The 23,340-nt window shown below is 40.0% G+C and overlaps 3 protein-coding genes across 6 annotated transcripts in view; 1 reads left to right on the forward strand and 2 right to left on the reverse strand.

Moving 5' to 3' along the window:
* Nucleotides 1-4,082, forward strand: part of chrm5b (cholinergic receptor, muscarinic 5b) — a 14,546-nt gene extending 10,464 nt beyond the window's left edge. For all 3 annotated transcript variants that reach the window (XM_029425969.1, XM_029425970.1, XM_029425971.1), the window contains exon 2: nt 64-4,082. In XM_029425969.1, coding sequence (XP_029281829.1) covers nt 136-1,668 — 1,533 coding nt within the window. In that variant the 5' untranslated portion in view covers nt 64-135 and the 3' untranslated portion in view covers nt 1,669-4,082. The remainder of the gene's footprint in view (nt 1-63) is intronic.
* A 1,092-nt stretch (nt 4,083-5,174) lies between these two features.
* emc7b (ER membrane protein complex subunit 7b) lies at nt 5,175-8,440 on the reverse strand. Its single transcript, XM_029425975.1, has 5 exons — nt 8,079-8,440; nt 7,065-7,184; nt 6,804-6,942; nt 6,271-6,351; nt 5,175-6,046 (listed from the first exon to the last, which is right to left on the reverse strand). Exons 1-5 carry the CDS (start codon nt 8,312-8,314, stop codon nt 5,897-5,899), a joined length of 726 nt encoding a protein of 241 aa, XP_029281835.1. The 5' UTR covers nt 8,315-8,440; the 3' UTR covers nt 5,175-5,896.
* Nucleotides 8,441-9,544: 1,104 nt separating this feature from the next.
* katnbl1 (katanin p80 subunit B-like 1) lies at nt 9,545-14,714 on the reverse strand. Of its 2 annotated transcripts, none has more exons than XM_029425973.1 (10): nt 14,465-14,714; nt 13,702-13,806; nt 13,528-13,565; nt 13,055-13,328; nt 12,809-12,924; nt 12,662-12,712; nt 11,848-11,937; nt 11,525-11,629; nt 10,572-10,665; nt 9,545-9,858 (listed from the first exon to the last, which is right to left on the reverse strand). In XM_029425973.1, exons 2-10 carry the CDS (start codon nt 13,708-13,710, stop codon nt 9,826-9,828), a joined length of 810 nt encoding a protein of 269 aa, XP_029281833.1. In that variant the 5' UTR covers nt 13,711-13,806; nt 14,465-14,714; the 3' UTR covers nt 9,545-9,825. The 2 variants fall into 2 exon arrangements, with proteins under 2 accessions (XP_029281833.1, XP_029281834.1); XM_029425974.1 differs by having other exon boundaries at nt 13,702-13,809.
* Between the last annotated feature and the right edge of the window lie 8,626 nt (nt 14,715-23,340).

The following is a 23,340-nucleotide window of genomic DNA, read 5'->3' on the forward strand; positions in this document are numbered from 1 at the left end:
CAATTTGACAAAAATATAATTATGTGCAATTGTGTCTCAGTAATTTTTTTCTTTTTATTTCAGGAAAAGTCTTAATGGAGCCACAAACCGGCGCCTCTCTCTGACCTGTCAACAGTAACCCAGACAGATAACGACATGGATGATCCTCCAAACAGCACTTTTTCCAACACATCACATGCCCAGGCGACTCCGCAAAACGTTTGGGAGATTATAGCCATCGCTACAGTGTCGGCCATTGTCAGCTTGATAACTATTGTTGGTAATGTGCTGGTGTTGCTGTCCTTCAAAGTCAACAGTCAGCTGAAGACTGTAAACAACTACTACCTGCTGAGTTTGGCTTTCGCTGACCTCATCATAGGAGTGTTGTCCATGAACTTATACACCACATACATCCTGATGGGTTACTGGTCCTTGGGAAACCTTGCATGCGATCTCTGGCTAGCAGTGGATTATGTAGCCAGCAATGCTTCAGTTATGAACTTACTCGTCATCAGCTTCGACAGGTACTTCTCCATCACGCGGCCGCTGACTTACAGGGCTAAAAGGACTCCAAAGAGAGCTGCCATCATGATCGGCCTCGCATGGCTGGTGTCTTTTGTCCTCTGGGCGCCGCCCATTCTGTGCTGGCAGTACTTTGTAGGAGAGAGACATGTGCCTCCTGACCAGTGCGAGATCCAGTTTTTAACAGAACCTGTGATCACGTTTGGGACAGCCATCGCTGCTTTCTACATCCCCGTATCCGTTATGACCATCCTTTACTGTAGGATCTACAAGGAGACGCAGAGACGGACCAAAGATCTGGCAGAGCTTCAAGGGCTCGCAACGGAAAGTGTTCTAGAGGGTACTAAACCTCAAAAAACGATCATTCATTCATGCTTTCATTTCACCAGAGAGAGGAGAGACCGGAGTCAGGCCTCCTGGTCCTCATCTAACCAAAGTAACGCCACTAAAATGACCACCAGGTCAGATGAGGCATGGGCGAAAGCAGATCAGATCACTTCCTTTAACAGCTACTCATCGTCTGAAGAGGAGGAGCAGCATGTTTCATTAGATACCCCACAGGGATCTTTCAAAGAGCAAGGTAGTGGACAAAGTAATAAGAACGGGCAGGTGGGTGAATATACGGAAAAACTGTACTTTTCCACTCCTAAAAAGAAAAGCAGTAAACGCTTGTCTTATAAATTCAAACCTGGCTCGAAGGGTAAAAACGGAAAACCTAAAACTGCCACACCCTGCCTGCCTGAAGCAGAGGAGCCCCCCAAAAGCGCCTCTCCTTCCTCCTCCACCCCCTCCAAGCCCCTTGACGCCGTCCTGAAGAACCAGATCACCAAGAGGAAGAGGATGGTGCTCGTGAAGGAGAAGAAGGCGGCGCAGACTCTCAGCGCCATCCTCCTGGCCTTCATCCTCACGTGGACGCCGTACAACATCATGGTGCTCATCTCCACTTTCTGTGCCAAGTGCATCCCCACGTCACTGTGGCAACTGGGCTACTGGCTGTGCTACGTCAACAGCACCATCAACCCCATGTGCTACGCCCTCTGCAACAAGACCTTCCAGAAGACCTTCCGCATGCTCCTGCTGTGCCAGTGGAGGAAGAGGAGGAGGAGAGGCGAGGACAAGCTGTACTGGTGTGGGCAAAACCCAAACGTCAACAATAAAATGACTTGATGTGGAGAACTGCAATGTTAGAGCAGACTTAGTTGCTTTTGCCCACGTGTGGATTTTCTCGATGTATCCTGTAGTCGGTGGTCATCTTCAGCATGAAGTGCTGCATGTGATGTTTGTGTTTGAGTACGTGTTGGTGGAAAACGAGCTGAGCCTGATGCAGCACTTAAACTGCTGCTCCAGATTATTACAGAAAAGAAACCTCATGAAGGTCGCCACTCATTCTTAGAAAGCTTTAAAAAAGGGTTCAGATTATTATTTAAAGTCTACTTTATAAATGTCAGTTGACTGGACTTTGGGAGTACTGCACCAAGTCTGATAAACTGCCTCAAGTGACGTCACAGTGGCACTTGTCGGTCGGGACTGAAGACTACAAGTTTGAAAATGAAGACATCTGGAGGTGTGGAGTTAAGAAGAAGCGATCTTATCAGACCTGTAGCTCGAAGCAACGTTATACACACGAGCATAACACACCTGGATCTCCAACCAAACCTGTCGCAGCTGAGTTGTGGGTAATGTAGACGCCAGGTTTTGACGAAGAAGTGGGGAAAATAGACGCTATCTCTGGTTCTGCTGCATTCATTTTGAAAACTGTCCATCAATGTTAACAATGCTAAATCGGTGGAGTGCTCTTTTAACACGACACTCACATGCAATGTGTACGTTGAAAGAGTTCATCATTCCTGCTTTCCATACTGCTGGAAAAGCTGTAACATGAGTCCAATCTAAGAATGTTTGCATGTTAATAGATTCTGGATTTGGAGGAGTAGATGTAGTTTTTCTGCAGAAATCGTATCCGATACATTTTATTTTAAGAGTATTTTTGTCTTGAGGGATCTTTGAAGATCAATAAGACGAAACACCAACACTTATAGGGCAAGAAGACCCTCGATATCTGTGACCACGGTGCACCTGATACATTATTTATGTTTATGAAATGTGCACGCTGCTACTTCCTACAACATCTTAAAAGATCAGCCGACGCTAATATGAGGATATATAACAGAACATAACGTATCAACATAACAAAACATACACAGCATGTAGAATAACATACATATGGGGAGTAGCGGGGCTGTTTCTTCGTACATCTAATCATATAATCTATTTTTCCATCATTGCACATCTTCACATGTGTTCATAATACATTTGATCCAGTGTTGTTTCGTTGAAGCTGCAACCTTCACTGTTAATAAGTCCAGTGCTTATAAAAAGTATCCACCCAGTTGTATTGTTTCACAACGTTAAATCAAAGTAGAATGTATATGTGAGGACAGACCTCTACAAAGAGATTGAAATGAACAATATAACATAAAGGGGGAATTCTTTTGATGAGCACTAGTTATCCATATTACAACAGGCCTGCAGGTAATCTCAGGCTGTCCCTTGTGCTGCCACACCTGCACATGTAATAAGGCAGTGTTTGCCTTTGCTGGACGAATCATTACGTTTAACACTGATGACAGGTAATCAATTACATCCTTCAAGAATGTCTTCGATTCAAGGCGAAGCCATGTCATGTGCACGTGTGTCGGTTTCACCACAGCCATGCAGCGACATGCTGTTAAAAACGAGTTGAGTTATCTCATACCCTCTCACCATGTTGTACTAAAAACACCACAAGGAGGATTTAATCCCCATCTCTTGTATCGTGGTCACATTATGAAGGCTGAGGAATCACTTCAGGGCTAACGTGGACAGGAGGAATGATTACAGGAACTTGTAACAACATACTTTTAGCGTACATACCGTGTGAGTAAAAACTCTGACCTCATATAATCCTCCTTTATTCTATCGCCCACCTGCACTGTATATAAACATATTGTAGGCTTACACATTTCAAAGTCATTTATAGTATAAATAATATAAATTGCTTAGGTATATCAGTGTTTAGTGAACGTTTTTGTTTTTCTATCTTGGCTTTTGCAATCGATATTTGATCTTGTGTTCGAGGGCTAATCTGTGCATTTCCAGCTGCATTAGTGAGATTGTTTATGGGTCACATCTCTTTTCATGTCAATATTCAGATTACTGTAAAAGAAATAAAAAATAACTTGGACACAAGGTATTTAAACACAATGAAGCCTGACGACCACCACGTCTAATAGATGAGTGACGCTGTTGTAAATTCTTGCACTTCTATTGTCTTTTAACGCTGTAATGTCAGATGTTATCTCCCTGAACTCCATGGCTTGTGTTCCGCTCACAGGCAAAAGAAATTTGTGAATGAATCTGTGCTCATTGCCCGTGTGTGCAGCCTGTGTGTACTGATATGAACAGTGAAATACAAACTCAAAAGGAAGAATTATACTTTTGTCAGCATGAACATTCAACATCAAATGTGTGGAATCTGGGTTTGTACTTGTAATTATTTTTTTTATTTTTTATTAAATGATGCCGATCATTACCCGCTCCAACAGCTTGACTGCATGACTGCTGCTGAATGCAGAGCAGAGCTGCACATTTCAAGGATGCAGCTCTGTTATTAAAGGATAAATCTGGTGATATTGGAGATTTTTCAACAGAAACCATAAAGAGCAAAACCTCCGACCTGATCCTACGAGCAAGCTGTGCAGCCAAAGATAAATAAAGCGTATCCCTCTGTGTCATAAACCTTCATTGCTCTCCAAAAACTACTAAAAACCCAAGAATAAAGCACTCTTTCCACTGAGTAGCATGTTCTTTTATTACAATGAACACGGGAACAATGTTTTATGCTGCCAGTGCATCAAACCCACGGTTGAAAATAGTCTCACTATTTTTTTATGTTTGAGTAGCGTTTGCTAAAAACTAGTCTTAAAAAATCATGTATCATGAAAGATGTGTTTTTTTTTTACATCAAATGGGCTTTGGGCTGAGAAGTCATAAACATGGAGGGACAGACTAACACATTGTTGGTTTTGGTCTAACAGATTTGTTAAAATAGCTTTCTGTAATCGAACAGGGACAATGCAAAAAGAAAATTAAACTTATATAAAACAAGGAGAGATGCAATGTACGGGCTTTTAGAAGAATTGCTGTTAATAATAATACATGTGTCACTTTGTTGACCATAATGAAAGTGTGCAGCCTTATTGTTATTGTGACCCTTTAAACCTTACCTAAGGACCCTGTGAGGGGTCTCCCTCCTCATGTTTGGAACCATTGCCTTAAAGCATCAAAGGTCCTCGTAAATCCCAACTTAATGTCCACTTACTGGCTTTTTTCGTAAGATTGTATTACCCGGTCTTCAGCAGGAGGTATCGCACTCGTTATGGAGATTATCTGTTGAGCTCACTTTTAGAAACTTTCACGCTAAAATCATAGCAGCTACAGCTTCATGTCAATAGATCCATCTCCATGACAACCCCTGGCTGATGAGGACCATGTGATATGACTGAAAGCTCTGGAAACAGCTAAAAACAGAACCTTGAGTTGAGATTGTTTTGTCAACTGTTATAATTGAATCTATATATACAGTAAGGTCCTATTAATCACGAACTGAGGACATTTATCACAAACACATTTGATTATGACTTTAATATGGACTTTATGTCCGCTTTATTAAAAGTTAAGTTACACTCTAGAGATCTTGAAAGCAACCACACAGCTCTTTCATCCTTTGAACTGCCAACCATTACCATTTTAATTTATACATTTTAGGCACGTTATGTACAGTATGTGAATCCTGGCCATACAGTACGCCACACAATAATTCAAAAAATGAGAAGGCCATGTGTTCACTCTCAAACAAATAAGATGGTCTGAAATAAAAACACAGTTGTTATATACCATTGCAAATTTATTAATCTAGGCTTTTTAAATAAGAATTTATCAGTCTTAAAATTCAATTAATCTTCATTCACAGTCATATTACTGAAAAAAAAAAAAAAAAATCTCTGTATATACGATCTCTTTCAGGTAGTGGAATTAGCAGCAGTGGAAAAATGCACACTAGAGGGTTAGCACAGAAAAGATGGATGAGTAGTAGAGCCACATGTAGACAGTATAGAGCAAATGAAGGATTACAGCTTTTGCAGGCTTTAAGAAATTTCTATCAGTGCAGTAAGAAAAAAAACAACTTTTTTTTCTCAGTTTCCAATAGCATATTAGAAATCAAGATGTGCTTAAAACATCTAATAAAGAAAACTGTACAGTTGACCCAGAGGGGAAAAAATGACACTTAAAAATCTTGCTTCCATGGCATAACTCGCTCTTTTTTCCCGGCAGATTGAGGAGGACGCGTGTTGTACTACCTCCTCTTCACAGCTGGCCTGGTGCCCTTGCTGCTGCTGCCTGCCTTGCTGGAGCCCTTGGAGCCGGAGAAGAGTTTGGTCATGAGCTCAGAAACATCTGGGAGCTCGGGGTTGGGGTTCAGCATGTTCATGGACTGTTCCATTTCCTGTAAAGACGACAGTGAAATGAAAACAGCTGCAGATGGAGAACCGGAGGCTGGGGACAGACTCTCTAAATCCTTTCTGATTAAAAAGAAGCCCTTCACAAATATAGAGTTATGAGATGCTCACACGCAAGGAAATAAACTATTCTTTCAGGAACTTACACTATCTGCATGATGAGCTCAATGTACATACAATAACTCTGAAATAACATTGAAGTATTCTTTACCTTTCTCATCTCTGGGTCATTGGTGTTGACCACCTTGGGCAGTAGAACGATGATCAGCAGGGGCAGAACCATCATCATTACCTGCAGGAGCGACAAAGACAATACATTTAAACAAGAGAGCAAGAAGCACAGGAACTATATTTTACTCTTGCATACAGTATGTATGGAATGGTCTGAAATATAAAAGTATGCAGACAACTGAAAATGCACACGGGCAACCTGAACTCAACGAATTACAAATGAGCATGTCTAATAAGGAGGAGAGCACAGTTTGGTTTGTCTGCTGAATTAGATTGTTGACTTTTCCTTCTGGGTACTGCACACTACATGGCAACCTTTCAATAATCAGGCAGACTCAAGGTGAGGTTTGTTTCCATTAAGGTAAGGTAATGATAGGCATCCCTGCAGTTTGCTCGTCCAAATGACTCCAAACTTCAATCTAGACTCATTTGACATGTTGAAACCCTCGCCCGAGGGTTTAGATGATACATATTCAGAAGGCTCAGAGCAACATAATATATTTTTTATTTTACCATTGGGTTCATGAGGAAGTCTGTCCATCCCCAGGTTTCTCTCTTCATGAAATACGTCTGAGGGCCATTTGCCCTGATTTGAAGCGGATACGGCTGGCGAATTACTTCTGAAGTCTTGATGAAGTTCACAAGACGCGCCCTGTAAAATGACACAAGGTTCATTTTGTGGTTAAGTACGCTGAATAATATCCAAGGCTGACTCAACCAATATGAAACATTACTGTGTGCATTTTTGTTTTCCTCACTGTAGTGAGGACTTACCTCATTTTTCCCTTAGATGTGATATCAACACGGACCGGTTCGAATCTATAGTTAGGGGTGATAACTTCCACAACATAGGATCCTGATGGGACGTCATTCACAGCAAAACTTCCATCAGTTCTGCAACAAGAATTAGATCGTGTCAAGACTGCATAAGTATACACTTCAGATGATAAAATTATCTTACTTCTTAAGCTTAACGAACTATTCGAAACCCCTCTTGGATCACCTGGAAAATACATTGGCACAAAGCTGAAAACAGGTGTTTTTCTGAGCTCATTAAAAGTTGACTTTTTAGAGATACTTGTTTCTTACAGGACAGTGTTGCTGCAAACATATGATGATTTTATAGAATATGATGCATGCTACCAACAATATATAAAAGGAGTTAACATTAACACAACCTTAAAACATCTACAGCAGTAAAAATGCAACATACACATTAATGCAGCAGTAATATTAAGCCAGAAACATCATATATAATAGTGACAGGGAACATTTTACTGCCCAATGAGTACTTTTACTTTTCATACACAAGTACAACTTGCTGATGACACTTACATATTTTACTTAAGTAAGGTTTTGCATGCAGGACTTTTACTTCTAGTGGAGTATTCACACAGTGTGGTATTAGTACTTTACTTGGGTAAAGGATCGGCATACTTTTTCCAGCACATCAGTGTTGCATCAACAGACACGTCTCTTGTGGCCATCTATGGTTTGTTATGGTTACAGCTAACGTTACTGCGAGACCAAGAGGCCTGGCTGAGCTCATAATGAAATTAACAACTAAGTTCCGTGACAGGTTCGTAATAATGAAATAACAGTGTTGTTGTCCAAGTTGGCACGAGTTACAGCCACAATTATAAAGCTGTAAATTAGTTAGCACAGTTAGAACTTGCCATATGCCGACAGCAGCTGCCGTGCGGTTAGCAGGCTAGCTTAATAGCTAACGCTAGCTAGCCTCGCTAACAGGCAAGCTAGCTAGCGGGTATAACTCAGGCTGTTTCTTACCTCACAAATCCCACGTACTCTTCACCTTCCACAAAGATTCTGGCGGTGGAGACCCAGTCTTGTGTTTTCACCCCGGGAACTACCGCCCTTCCCTCGATTTTGAAACGATCTCCATTTGGCTGTGTGACCGATACACCTGCACCAGGCCCCGTTTCCAAATCAGTGAAACACCACGTCACGACGACCGCAGCCTGAAAGAAAACCCATAACAGCGGTATTCTTTCTATGTGCAACATATTGCCCGTCTTTCTTAAATTAAAACGAAGGTCTAACTGTGTGTACTATATGTATTCAAGAGCCGTTAGGAGAAGAAGCGAGAGACTCGAGCACATCAGCTGTCTCTGCGGAAAATGACGTCACTTCAAATAAAAACTTTATTGAAGAAACCGACAATCACACGTCTGATGTGCAGAAGTTTTTTTTGTCAGTTACGTATTTTAAAGCCTTTTATTTTTTTTTTAAACTAATACCCTACTCTAAATCTAAAGTTATAAAGAAATAACATTACTTTTTTTATGAAGGCACTGTGCAAACGACAATGTAAGCCACACTTGAGTTTCATTTGACCTCTATACTTAAGATTTAATTAAACTTGTTTTTTCTTTTTACAAAATGATCTAAAAACACTGATGACGAAAATCTTGCCTAGAGGATATTAAGAACAAATATGAAACAAAATTGAGATCTAATTCATCAGGTTAGATGAAATCAAACAAGATTACTGAAGTTGATGTATGTACTCTAAAGTTACATCTATACAAGAGCATTTTCATAAGTAATTGTTCAAATAAGATTTTTTGAAACATCTTATAATTTAATCTAATATTTTTAAAACTAATGCTCTTACTAATTTTTTTTTTTTAAATGACATGTTTACAATGTTTAATTTATGAATTTATGTTTGATTAATAAAGTTTTAACAAAACAAATGGCACCATCTACAAACAGGAAAAGCTGAAAAACTAGTTTGGCCACTTTGGATGACATATCAAACAATTAAGAAAGATCACAAGGGAATAGCTATTATGTAAGCTGTTTACTTACACACAGTTGTTAGGCTGTAACTGCATTATCTGCTAAAATGTGCCTTTTATTTAAAAATGTTTTGTCTGAGCCATTCTTAATGTACCACACACACACACACACACACTTTTGATTTTTATCAAATTTATTTAAAAGAAGATTAAAAGAATCACTTGTTTTTACAATTTACATTATACAGTCAAATGTCATATGAAGAGGCAAAATGAAATCAAGAGGAGCTCTAATAACTTAAGACTGTTGCAGATTCAAGTTCCTGATTCCGGAGAAACCAGGTGCAAAAAAAAAAAAAACATTAAAACAGCGGCGCATTCATAACATCCACAAGTGCATTTGCATTCCATGGCAAAGAGTAGTGTAGTGAGAGACAACGAGCTTGGCACTTCACAGAGCGACGTTACACCCAGTCTCATGGAGGTCCACTAAATATGCCCCTTCACAAGAAGGTCCACTTCAATGTGAAGCAGTCATTTGCGGTGTGTTTCTTTTTCTTTTTTTTTTGCAGAAAAGCTTTCTTAGCCGTCCTTAAGAGCCTCCTGCTCTAACTGAGGGGAGTTTCCTGAATTGTCAAGTTCAGTCCCCGTAAGGGGTTTGGGTTTGCGTGGCAGAAAGAACAAGTCCATTTCTCTGGCGTCATTATCAGTTCAAAACACAGCCATGATCCGGCAGAAGTGGTCACATCCTCAGAGTGCTACATTGACAACTGTCAGGGCAGCTGCGATAGATAAGACTGGATGGCCTACAACATGAAGAGGAGATAACACATTAGTTGTTGTAAACAGTGCACACTTGAAAATAATCTTTGTTTTACATATTATCAACACAGTTATTTAATCACAGTTCAAAAACACATTTCTGCTTTTAAAAGTCCACGATGACACACATCGCATAGTGGATTACTTTATAACATACTGACTATAAAAAGGGATGTTGATTTGGCTTCCTGCAAACAATACTCGACACTTGGAACCAGTAATTCCTATTAAAGCCTCTCGTGTGATGGCAGGAGGAAACAGGATGTGAATATGGAAACAAAACTCAAACAAATATTACAAATACTTATTGCTAGTAGCCATAATCTTACTGTAAGCTTAAGGTGGACAGGGAGGTTTTTGTAGGATGGGAGTGGCTGTGTCCACCCAAAATCAACAAAGGGTGACAAAAAACAGAAGCCCTTTGTACGGCTCTCTGTGACACAATGTTCATCTCCAAACATGTTGATTCAACTCTGATGCAGTCGTTTCATTTGAGTTTGTCCCATAACAGGAAAAAAAAATGGTGGATTTAATAAAATAAAAAACAGAACAAGCATTTTTCATGAAACCTTCAAACAAAGCTTGACATTTAAAATAATCTATATTTTGAAGGACGGTGAAATGTGATTTATTTTCTGTAAGTTTCCCTCTTTTACAGCGACTTCATCGAGTACTATAACGATGGCATCCTTCTCACCTTTGCCAATTCTCCCGTAGATCCTGGAACCAAACATGACCGGGCTCCTTCCTTCCACAAGTCCTTCAGCCGCTGCTTCATGACTTCAATATTCCTGCGATCAACATACCAACAATACAATATGTGGTGAGTGCACACAGGTTGCCGCAGTCAGTGACTAGAAACCCCAACACACTAACGCACCCGCTTTCTGCTACGAGCCACAAGTTCACAACCGCAGGTAGAAACGGGTACGACTGTCTGTTCACATGACGTCAGGAAAACTCAAAACGAGTACTTGGTAAAGTCAACGGCACTACACCATCAGCTCTAATCAGAAAGAGTGTTTGTGTTAAATGATCTACTCTATGAGTAACAGTGTGTGTGACCATTTTCATACCAGAATCAATTTTTCAGTTTACACGCGAGGCACATAAAAAGCTTTACTAATGTTGTGCGCGATGGTCAAAGCACTAGTCAAATCATGGAGGAAGTGTACACACTGGTAGAAATGTGGTAAACTGGAGCTTTGGCTCCATTTTGAATTTCCCTATTTGAAAAGACACAACAGAGCTGATCGTAAACTCTGTTCTGACAAAGTGGTGTATTAGTAACACGAGCAACATGCAAGCATATCCAGCTTGACCCCATCCAGAGCTAAATACTTAGGAAAATGAAAGGAAAACATATTGAGATTGCTTCTTAATAATCAGTATAGTATCTTATCTGGACGTCAATGCCATTTCTCATACTTAACACTTAAAAAAGGAATGTTGTGTTTATTTCATCACATTTTCTCTCGGCTCAGTTTCCACTCGGCTTAATAGCAGCATTTTGAGTAAAATATTGTACTTTTTGTTGTAGTTTAAGTCATGGTCAAACACTTATATGGAATAGAAACCCTAAAGAAAAGGTTTAAAAATAGCCGTAACTACCCTTTAAGTCTTGGATGTATTTAAGCATGCACTGCCCACCTGTCTTCTGAACAACTGTCCCGCAGTCTTTTCTCATTCTTAGAAAGTTCTGGCCACCATTTCCTGATGACGGATTGAACCCAGTGTAGTCCCACGCTTATGTTTCTGTAAAAAAACAAAACCGTTAAAAGCAGAAAGGTTTGACAAATCATAACGTCAAAGATGTCTTTGAAACTTGTCCAGATCATAAGATAAAAGACATCTCTTTCCTCATCGGTTCTCATTTCAGTTTAATAGTAAAAATCCAAAATCGTTTTTAACTCAGTTCTTCTAGATATGATGTCAAAGATGATTAAACATGTTACTTCCTCAGTGACACTTACTCTTCATATGTACTGGCAAGAATCCCTTTCACTAGAGGCATGAGGTCAACGCAGCAGCCAAGTGACAAACATGGTGCTTCAGTTTGAAGGCTGACGAGAAACAAGAAAACACAAGATGAAAGAAAGTGAGACGATTGTCAGTAACGCGGGCGCAGAAATAAACAAATGTCTTAAATGTTGACGTCAGTCAAATTATCTATCAGCTTATTACTATCAATATTATTTTCAATGTAGACCCAAGGATTGTTCCGGGTGCGTGGGGATGTTGATTATGTGTGAGGAATCTACTGTTGAAAAACATTTTTATCAGCAAAATTCCTCAAAGTGGACACAAACAGAAGAAAGAGATTATTTAGGACAACTTCATGCTCACGTGCATCTCATATGATGAATGTATTTATATGAAGATAATGTTTTGAGCTAAAACAATTGAAAGATGAACAGAAATGTATTGTCGGAATAAATTAATAAAGCAAAAATTCCAAATATTTGGTGGTTTCAGCTTCTCAAAAGTCAGGAATTGCTGCGTTTTATATTGTTGTAAATTAAATACGTTTTAAGTTTTCAACAGTTGGTCAGCCAAAACAAGAAACTTGATGAACACTTCCTCTTCTTTCTGACAATTTACAAACTTTTCATTGGAAAGAAAAACACACATATGGATACATCACAAAGAAAAATGATTAGTTGCAGCTCTAATGATGCAACACGATCTTGTTTGATGCAGATTTGCAGCATTGTGCCGTCCAGTCATCAAAAAGATGAAGCTGAATCAGTAAAAAGGCAGAAATGGAATCACCCAGATGAGACTCACTTGTTTGTTAAGACAGGTAAGCAGTCAAGCAGCACCCCTGTGTCTTCAATTCTGTAAAACCATAAATGATTAAATATAAAACAAGTTATGTGATTGAGGAGTGAAAACAAAACTACCAAAGGGCAGTATTAGCCGTCACTGTGGTACCTTATTAGGTAGGCCACTAATTCACTGGCGTTTCTTCGCCATAGTGTTTGGGCTACTTTTAGTCGGAGGTTCCTTCCGAAAAGGACGCGAGTCATCGCTTCGTGATCCTTTGATATCTGTATGTAAAGACAAACAATGCACAAAGGGAGTTCAGTCTGCAGCAGTGGTGCACATGTTACCAACCCCAAGAAGAATTAAAAACAATTAAAGTTTTCACTGCAACAGAGCAATGGTGTTAGGTCTCACCTCGATTAAGTCGCTGTATTTGGAGCTGGCCCCTGCCATCTTGGAGGCCTCTGCAGAGTTCAGAGGGTTGTCATTGAAGTGCTGGCCCCGCACATCATCGGAGCACGTCAGCTCATTTTCTTTGTTGGCCATGCCGGGGTTACGGGCACGGCCTACATCTGATGTTCTACGGTGCAGCTTTAAGCCCACCTCCACCAATGGACAACCCTTCCTCTTGCAAGATGACAATCGCTTCGCTTTGCCTGGGCTCTGTACTCCGTAATGGACTTGAAATCTGTCAAGAGGACATTTGACATTTGATGCAAATGCATAGATGGTAAAACCATAAAATTCAAAAACCACAGACAAGGTGATAATGATTAGGGAAAAGTGCCTTAATGGTCCAGTGACTGAGAGGGAAGATCTGTGGGACACAGTGAGTGAGTGAGTGCTCATAGTTAGATGAATCCCACAGATGTGGATCAGAGACTCACCTTTCTTTATCTAATTCTTCCTTATTTATAATATCCACCTAAAACGAAAGGATAGGGGATGAAGCCACTACTACAATCTCTACTTCTACAATACCACTGAACTGAACTTCACAGTCACCAGGATTTAAGAGATGTATTTACACAAGGAGACATGGTATTGTTGCTTTCACGCACCTGCTTCATGTTCTTTTCAGCAGAAATATGCAGGCAGGATCACAGAAAGCCATATGGATGTGTTGTTGTTGACTTCTTGCTTATTAGCTTCCATAATAAGAGACACTGCTGGACAAACAATTGTGGGGAAATGAGAGAAACAAAGTCGGTCACCTTTCGTGGCCTAAACAACTTAACAGGTTGTTATTAAGCTATTGTACTTACAAGACTCTTGCTGTTCGGAGTTGTATCTCCATGATTGTTTGCACTTTTTGTACGTTGCTTTGGACAAAAGCGTCAGCTAAATGAACTGAACTGTAATGTTACAACGTGTGACTTAACAGAGCAGCAAAGAAAAACATGTAAATAAAGAGATAAACAAAACAAAAATGCTATATTTGAGTTGCAAAGGCGTTGGCAGCTGCGATACATGTTAGCTAGGGGAGCTGCAACACATGTCACATGTTAATTAGTTATAGTATTAGGTTTTACGTCTGGCTACACATTGGACGTTTGGAGGAGAGCATTTCAATACGTCCCTTAGCTCATAGTTAGCTCATAGTTAGCTCATGCTCCTAGCTAGTTAGCTTTGAACTCCAGCTACAGTTAGCTTGAACTGTTAGCTTACAGCTCAACTATCAAGGATACACGGAGACGTTAAAAGTAACTAGCTGGGCCGCTAGTGTTAGCTGCCTAGCTAGTTAGCCTTCCAACTCAGGGGAACATACGGCTTCATAAATGTCACTTTATTTACACCATTTAAACAACAACGTTAAATACCAACCGGTGTATGTTGTGAAGACGCATTAGTTCTCCCCAGGTGAGTAAATCCAAAACGTGAAAAACGGGTTAAACTCCAGAGCAACTCTTCTCTGGGCAGGTCCGCTAACGTTTCAGACTTGTACCATTCAAATGAACACACCGCCTGTGTGTGGGATTGATTTCTGGCAAAGAAAAACTGGAGATTTAGCGACGACTGCTGGACATTACGAAACTAATTTAAATCCCCGCGTGCCAGGGCGCCATCCACTGCCATAAAGTATGTAATGCAGTAAAGCAAGGTGTGTCTGCCCTGCAAAATAAAATAAACCTTTATTGCTGCAGCACAACGACAGGAATACTACAGATCATTAGAGAAAGTTAAATAAATAAGTAATACAGTAAACATATCATCAGCCTGCCTGGTGTACATAGACTTTTTAATTACTTTTACTATTATTCGCATGTATGTCACTTTTTTGTCTACATATGCTCTTGAATAGTTTTTATTCTATTCTTATTTTAGTTTTGTACTGTATGTTTGTCTGTATTAATATAGAGATGCAAAAATGTAGTTTCATATTGACATAATATAGTATAATATGTAGTATAGTGTTGTGTTATATAGATAAATAGTATGATATATAACAGAATCAACATATATAGGAATATTGAAACAGTCCAGCAGAGAAGTATCCTATAGGTAGTAATTAATATTTGTGAAAGCTTCCAGCCTTACATGAAATGAAGCACATCCATTGCAGAAGTACTAAGATCTTTTTGTAGTAAAATGAGTTTCAAGTCAAAGTCATGCATTTATAATTGTGCAAAAGTATAAGCATCAAAATATACTTTTAGTACAAAAAGCAAGTATATTTAAGTTGATTTTAATGTATATATATTTAATATATATATATTTTTTCTCCTTCTTTTCCCCCTTTAAACTCTTCGTAATACTGAAAAACGGTTGGTTACCTTTACGCACTTCAGCGCAGTAGAACATAACAAGTTTAAAAACTCCTTGACACTAAATATTCATCGTGATAAAGTTAATTTAGACCAAAACATTGAGTGAAATGAATGTGAAGTAAACCAGCAGGACGGTGTTGTAGAGTAAAGACATACAAGGTTTCATTAACATTTAGCTTTAAGTTGGACTCACCTGCCTTTTCAACCATAAACCTGCCTTCGTCTGTTTATTGTGATACACACATAATTCAATTTCTGCTGTTGACAAAAGTTTTCCGTACAGATCATTCGTAATATGAGTCTCACAATTGAATGATCCGCTCCTTTGGTCATCATACAGCACCCCAAATCAAGGCAACGTAATGTTTTTAGCCTCTCACGTCCTTATTTTTAAAACAAATGTATCTGAGCACTGTTCCTCTGTCTGCTGAAGGCAGTATTTTGTTTAGGAAACATTTATGCAGGTCTATTTGCAGCTTTTTGACTCCTGATGAGACACACCTGCACACGCTCTCTTTCGAATTGGATCCCTAAAAGACTTTTGTTTTTGCAAATATGTTAACAATTTGTGTGCTGAAGAAGCACGAGCATGCACACACCTGATAAAGATCCATACAATGTTGACATGTGGTGGAATAAAGTAATATTACTATTACGTAAGACCTCTGTAGGCTTTCTCTCTCTGTATTTAATCAATACAGAGGTTACATGCATGATTAAAGGATGAGTTTTGACATTGCGATATAAGTTAGTTTGATGGAATGATTGAAACTAGTCTCACATCTGTCTGGTAAATAAGAAGGCCTATCTGGAGCCAGAAGCCAGGTAGCTTAGCTTAGCACAAAGACTTGAAACAGGGGGAAACAGCTAGCCTGGGTCTGTCCAAAGGTAACACAAGCTCACTAATCAACAAGTAAGATCACGTTTGTGTAAAAAGGACACTTTGCGGTTTTAGTGGATGTGTCAAAGTTGCTTGTGGAGACTCCAGGAAGTTACTGGTCCAAGAAATTATTTTTTTTCACAAGATAAAACATGGTAGGCAGATTTTGTCATATTTCTTGGTGTGGCAATGTAAACAGCATGCTCCATAATTACAAACAAAACACTGAAACGTTTGAAACTTTTAGAATCTACGCCAAAGCACCGAGAAGGAGCTCATAGTGATCCGACACTTAATGTAGAAGATTTGCTTTATTTTGGCCGTTACCTGCAAAATGACCTTTGTACAAAGTAATGGCGGTCTCTGTCCACAGACAGCCACAAAAATGAACATGCCTGGTGGCTGTTTGGTTTATCGTTAGAGTGCAGCTGCATGTACCAACCCAAACAAACCAGTTCCTGGAGATACAAATGAAAACAAACCAAAGTAAGACAATTTCCAATAATCGTGCTGTTGGTGTATATGAAGGACATCCAAACCAAATGCTCCAGTCGTTTGATGGAGGTATAACTAGATTTCGGTAAATCTTTGGTAAATGTTGTTATGCAGTGGCAGTCTAAATCATTTAAATCAAATTTAAGCCTCCATCAAATGCTGGAAAAACAACACAGATTTTACAGGCATGTGAGAAAACATTCAGACTCCAATGATTCAGTCTGGATTGAGATGTTAACATCTGATGTGGTCACAAAAATGTCATTATTATTGTTGTCCAGACACGGTTTACCGTGCAGCAGTAAAGGTCAAATAGAGATCAGCAGGACTCCGAGTCTACAGCCATGCTTTGAGCTAAATGCTACTGTCAGAATGCTAACATGTTGATGCTAACCATGTGTTTCCATGCTAACGGTTGCTTATTAGGACTAAACACAAGGTACAGCTGAGACTGATGGGAATACCATTATAGTGTTGTAGGTATTAATCAAAGTATTGGACACATTTTTGACCAATACTTCACAAAAAGTTCAAACTGATTATCTATGTATGAGCTCACAAAATATTTAGAGAAAACACAGACTGCGTTCATTTCAGCCCTCTGGGACTTTTTATAAACATATCTCCTCTTAAAACAAGTTAGAGATAAACATGGGCCGCTAAATCCGATTTTCTCAGACAAAGCCAACCACCCACAAAGTCAGTCAGACTCTCAGGGGATTTACATTAGCGAGGAAGGATTAATATGACAAGGTTTCCTGCAGATGAAAACAGGGGGTTTAACAATTTAAAATGGAATTACTCTGAAGTGAGAGGAACATTCTCTTCATATTTATAAAAGGTTAAGTCTCTCGTAGCAGGATGTGCTTATGGCTAACAATGTGCATGACTTGGAAGGGAAGAAAATCTTTTGTTTACAGTGAAACATGAATGAAACTGTGCTATTCAACAAGAGTAGAAATTAGCTAAATTAGCTAAATTAGCTAGATTAGCTAGATTAGCTAAATTAGCTAGATTAGCTAATTAGCTCTTTAAAAGAGCTACTAGCTAATGATGTGACAAACTAAATAAAACCCAACAAAAATAATGTACATCTGTCTTCCCATAGTTTTAATCATTGGATAGTTAACCAAACCAAGTTTGTGAAGTCCCTCTCCGTCACAGTCACCAGTAAATAACGTTTAATTAATCCAAACCTGCCTTCATTTGGCCTCTGGTAGAATTTAATCCTCCTCAGGTCTAATAATGGTCTCATCCGTCGTATGTTGATCCGGATTTTTGCGAATAATTAAATCCTGATTAGTGTTTAGTGATATGCAATAAGGGACAGATTGAATGTACTTCTTGTAGCGTGAAACTGTGGCATAAAGTTTTATTGAAGTGGCAGAAATGGCCAAAACCTCGGCTCTGGAAATGTCGGTCTGTTTGACATGGATGGACACGATGGAGTGGCACAACATTTGGTACAGATGTTCATTGTTCCCACACGATCTATCCTCGTGACTGTGGACTCTTTTTTTTTTAATTAACCTATCAAATGCTTTTGTTTGTTTTATTATCAAGTAATAAATCATCAGTCAAAAAAGCTGTTAACTCACCACTGCAGTGTATATATATATATATATATACACAACCAGATATATCCCCTACAGTCAACATTAAGCCCTTCACAAAGTGTGAAACAGTGAAAGTCATTAACAAGTTCAAGCTCCTTCCCCTTGGAACCGACGACAAACAAGAAAACTAATCTGCTACTTTCCTTTATCACGAGAGGGAGAGGACACGGTACTGAAGACCAATCAACTTCGCTCCCTAATCTGTGTTTCCCTGTCCCCCGTGCCCCTTCCTCCTCATAAAAGCCCTCAGATCAGGCAGTGAAAAAGCTCTGGCCTGTTGCCCTTGCATTTACTTGTAGCCACTAGAGCTTAATGTGGGTAATTGTGTTGACATTATATAAGACTGTTTTGAGAGGTGTTACACACACACACACACACACACACACACACACACACACACACACACACACACACACACACACACACACACACACACACACACACAGCATCTCTGTTCTCAGAGCGGCTCTCTGCCACGATGAACACTTCTGGCTCTTTACCACAAACCGCAAACCAAATAAAATCAAAGGGATGGCCAAGATGTCAGGAAGGGAGAGGTGGCAGCGATTTGAGCATTCCTGTCGTATGATTGAGGGACTTTTCAAACCGAGCAAGTGTTGGGACTCTTAAGTCCTGGGGTGATGGTCCCTGGGGTATCGTCCTCCTAACCAATAAAACGGCATCTCAGCTGAGCCTCTATGAAAAGTCTGAATTGACATCATCCTCTACGGTTCCTTTAATGTATGTTGTACCTTTTTCTCACGGCACAGCACAAGGGCCTTCCACAGAGGACCAGCAGGAGACATGCTGATGTAATATAATTGATGTAATGATGTCTAACACGCATCAGCTGTACGGCTGCCTGGAGGAATGTTTCCATACTTTGTCATATAATCAAGGACTTCAGGGAGTTGTTTGGATTCAGATTTTATCGCACAAATTTCAAGCAGCTCCATTCTCTGTGCACAGTTTTGATTCCTTGCAGCAAAGAAGAGGTATTGTTTGGGGAAAAAGAAGAAGTTGGCACATTTTCTCTGTTAAAAACAAACACATTCTGGTTATCTGACAGATTTATATGTTCTTTTCACCACCAGTCGGTGGAGTATTGACCATTTTTACCAACCGCGACCATTATAGAGAAACCAAAGCAGCATTAAATGTCTCAGCTTCAAAACATCCATAATAAGGCCACAAAATGCAGGTTGTATATTTATTTCATGCTGTGAGAGTGACTTGTTATCCAGCCCGTCTGGATCTGTTTTCTGCCAAGTTTGTTTGCAATTTCAGTCCGAAGTGCTGATTTATTTGAGCCTCTGGTCCGCTGGGGAGGCACGTCTGGATGAGTGGCAGAGCCGGGACATACAGATCTCCATGTAGGTGGCCCTTTACAGCAAACAGATGCTGAAGGTATGAACTCCTCATCCTCTCAGAGCTCCCTGAAACACTAGATGGCAGTGTGTGTCTGTAGCTGCTGGACATCTGGGTGTCTAGACAGAAGGATTTGTTGCCAGTGGCTGCAGGATCCAACCGTTCAGTCCACAGACGCAGCGCTGCCAACGTCCCTATCCCAACGAAGCCACAAAGATTACACAAAGAAAGTCACACAGTGTACAGAGTGAAGGAAGACAGGGCAGGGAAAAGGTGCTGTGCTTTGTTCTCTCACAGGTCTTTAAGATTCTTTATGGGGTTTAAACTAGTTGCACATTTTAAATAGGTGCACCTAATATCTTCACCAGCTTTCATACTTTTGAACTACCCAGGTGGGACACAGTAACATATTATTCTCATTCGGCCGCCTTTTTGAGGGACATTTGGGGGATCTATGAGAGGAATTTAATGATGTTACCAAGCATTATATACTTATAAGAAAGGATAAAGACAATAACATGTTAGAAGTGCAGGTGACACATGTGGTGGCAGGTTTGAAGATGCATCTCAAACAGCTAAGCAGCAGGTTGTGTGGCTGAAGCCGTGCTGACTTTCAATACAAGGTGAGTAAAGGTAGGTAGGACTCAGGGGGACGTGTGTACACATGTGTAACTAATGTCTGATAACTCATATGAAACTTATACAGCCAAACTGACAGACCATCTGGTGAACATAGCGGCGCATTTAGAAGCTACATTGAGATATTTCCCTCAGGATGGTGGAGACCAAAACAGAGCTAAAAGGAGAGTGAACGTTGGACTTACTAGATGTTCAGAAACACGACTCCTTTGAGGAACTGAGATGGACATTTTGCACTATTTTCTGATATTTTATAGACCAAACAGTTAGTAGAGATTAGCAGATTAATCGCTAATGTAAATAAACGTTAGTTACAGCCCTAACCCACACAAACAGACAGAGGAGGTCTAATCAGGACACATAGGGACAAAGGTCAAACGCGTTGCAGTTGTGTAAAAATAGTATTTGTTTATATTTCATGCAGTAAACTGGGGTATAATAACATGTGCCTGGCAATAGAACTGCAAAGGTGTAATTTCTCTCATGGCTATATTTGAACTTCTCAGTATTTGGAAGAATGGGAAGCCATTAATCAGGCATGCCTGTAATGTGCTGTGGGATGCGGATGTCTTCCATTATCATTTACAACCAGGCAGAGGGCAAAGGTTTGAGAAACAACATTTAAAATCCCATCCAAACAGGACACGAGAGCAACTCCTGACAAGCGATAACTCAGAGCCTGACCTCTGCGAGACCATCACAGCCATGCTGACTCTCGCACAGTGACCCTGAATCTCCTCCGCCCCCTTTACATTTGACCTTTGACCCTGGGCTGCCGTTCAAGCCTCTTTAACTTTCACATGTTCCATATTTTTAAAGGAGCTTATTTTTATTCGATAATACATGTCACTTTGAGCACTTGCCTGAGTGCTACTGGGGAGTATAAGATTATCAAACGCTGACATTAGTCACAATAAACATTTGAATTCAGGATGTGAAGGTCAGGCCCGGCCAGTAAAAATACACTTGAATAGCTTCACGGCATGTGCACAGACCAAATGATGATAAAGTGCTCCCGCACTGTAGGCTGCACACCACATTTCTAAGCATGTATGGAACATATGTCTGCATTGAGCTTCTCCTGATATTTATATTTTTTCAGCCAAAGATTTATAGATTGAATTTGTTGAATGTGTGTTTTGGCTCGAGGTCTTGTGCGCTGGTCGTTTATAGCAGGGAACATGAAATTGACAGGAAATAAGTGCATCTATGTGCTGCGCGTGTCAGACGGGAATGTCTGCAGAGGGCAGGTCTGTTTGGATTGCAGGTTTGGACACTTGGGTTGAGCTGGGTGAGAAGATATAGTATGTTTAGCAGGACATATACGCACTTTGTGTAAATAAATCATCAATGTTTCACAATTTCAGCAACTTCTGTGATCGCAATAATTTCAGAACTGATGGGATTTATCGGTTAAATCCTCCAAATTAATGAACAAAATATGTCGTCACATAGAAGCATTTTATTATTTGACACACGATCAGTATCACTATTAGTTTAACTTATTTGAAAGAGATGGCAAATGCAAAAAGTAAAATTATTACAGAAACATCCATCAAAGTTTATTGACCAACTCCTTTGTTCAGGTTTGACTTACTACAGACTCATTACAGACATTACAGGTGCATTCACTCGTCTTTACCTTCAAAACAAAGTGGGAGCTTTTCACAATTTCAGCAAAAATGATCTGCTCTGCTTGGGAGGACAGTCTCCTATAGTCTCCTTGATTCTTTGTATCTGTATCTCAACAGTTTTATCAAACCCAAGAGGTTGAAGAAACCAATCTGTGGCAGACCATGCAGGTCTTAGAGTGCAGTGAAAACCACCAGAATCACCAGTTGTATCACATGCAAATGTGAATTATGTTAGAATTTAAAGCAAATCCAGCAGAATTATTACAGCTGGGGTTTGTATTAAAAATGTAAAGTGCCCCCCGACTGGTACTGATACAGTTGAAGAGCCTACACAGGGTTCAGGTCTGTTAAACCAGAAATAAAGGTATTTATTTATAACATGTATTGTGCTGATGTTATTTTAAAAATGGCTTTTGGCTTATGGCATGAAAGCCAATATCACATTTAGTTCCTCGGTCCTGTCACTTGAGTGCGTCACACTTCAGGCAAGCTCTTGACAGCAGTGACAGTCTCCAGTTCAGATACAGACTTGAAGTCAGAAATCCTTAAAGTTTGCATTCAATCTATCCCTCAAAGTGTTCAATGCATCTCTTTTCACACACGTGGTGAGTTTAAGAAGCAGCTTGTTTCCACCACGGATGAACCGGCGGCCATTTAGGCTCTATAGTGATTGACAAGAGTTCAATTTCAATCTTAACCCCTTCAATCATGACTCCCTGTCAGCTGCCTGTTTTGGTAACCTTAGGATCCAAACACCCTGCAGACCAAAGAAGACATGCAAGAGTGGCCCCATACAGGAGGTTAGTTGTCCCATTCCCAGCACTCAGAGATGAAGTCAATATTCCACCACTATATACAGCTGACTGTATGTACGGATGAATACACATTACAGGTTCCCCTGAAAGACAGATTCGCACCACTAACTACATTAAACACTCTTTAATTCTAAAATGAAAACAGGAAGAGGGTGTCGAGCTGTGTGACACTGATGCTTATTGTTGCTTTGCCAGTCAGGACTTTCCTCTTTAAATGTGGCTTTGGATGATCATGGCATCCTGATGTTAGCACTCATGCATACACACACACACGCACGCACACACACACGCGCGCGCGCACACACACACACACAACTGTGTAAAGCAGCAAAAGGATGGGAGGAGTCTGTCAATGGAAAAATACACTTAATTAAAAATGCTTATGTTTAGGGTGAGGATGAAACAAACCATAACAATAACAGCACACAATGTACCCAAATCAGTACACAGCACTTACTAACAGCTTTACACAATGGCAAGGAGAG

This window comes from Cottoperca gobio, chromosome 24 (assembly GCF_900634415.1).
Source record: "Cottoperca gobio chromosome 24, fCotGob3.1, whole genome shotgun sequence".
NCBI lineage: Eukaryota > Metazoa > Chordata > Actinopteri > Perciformes > Bovichtidae > Cottoperca > Cottoperca gobio.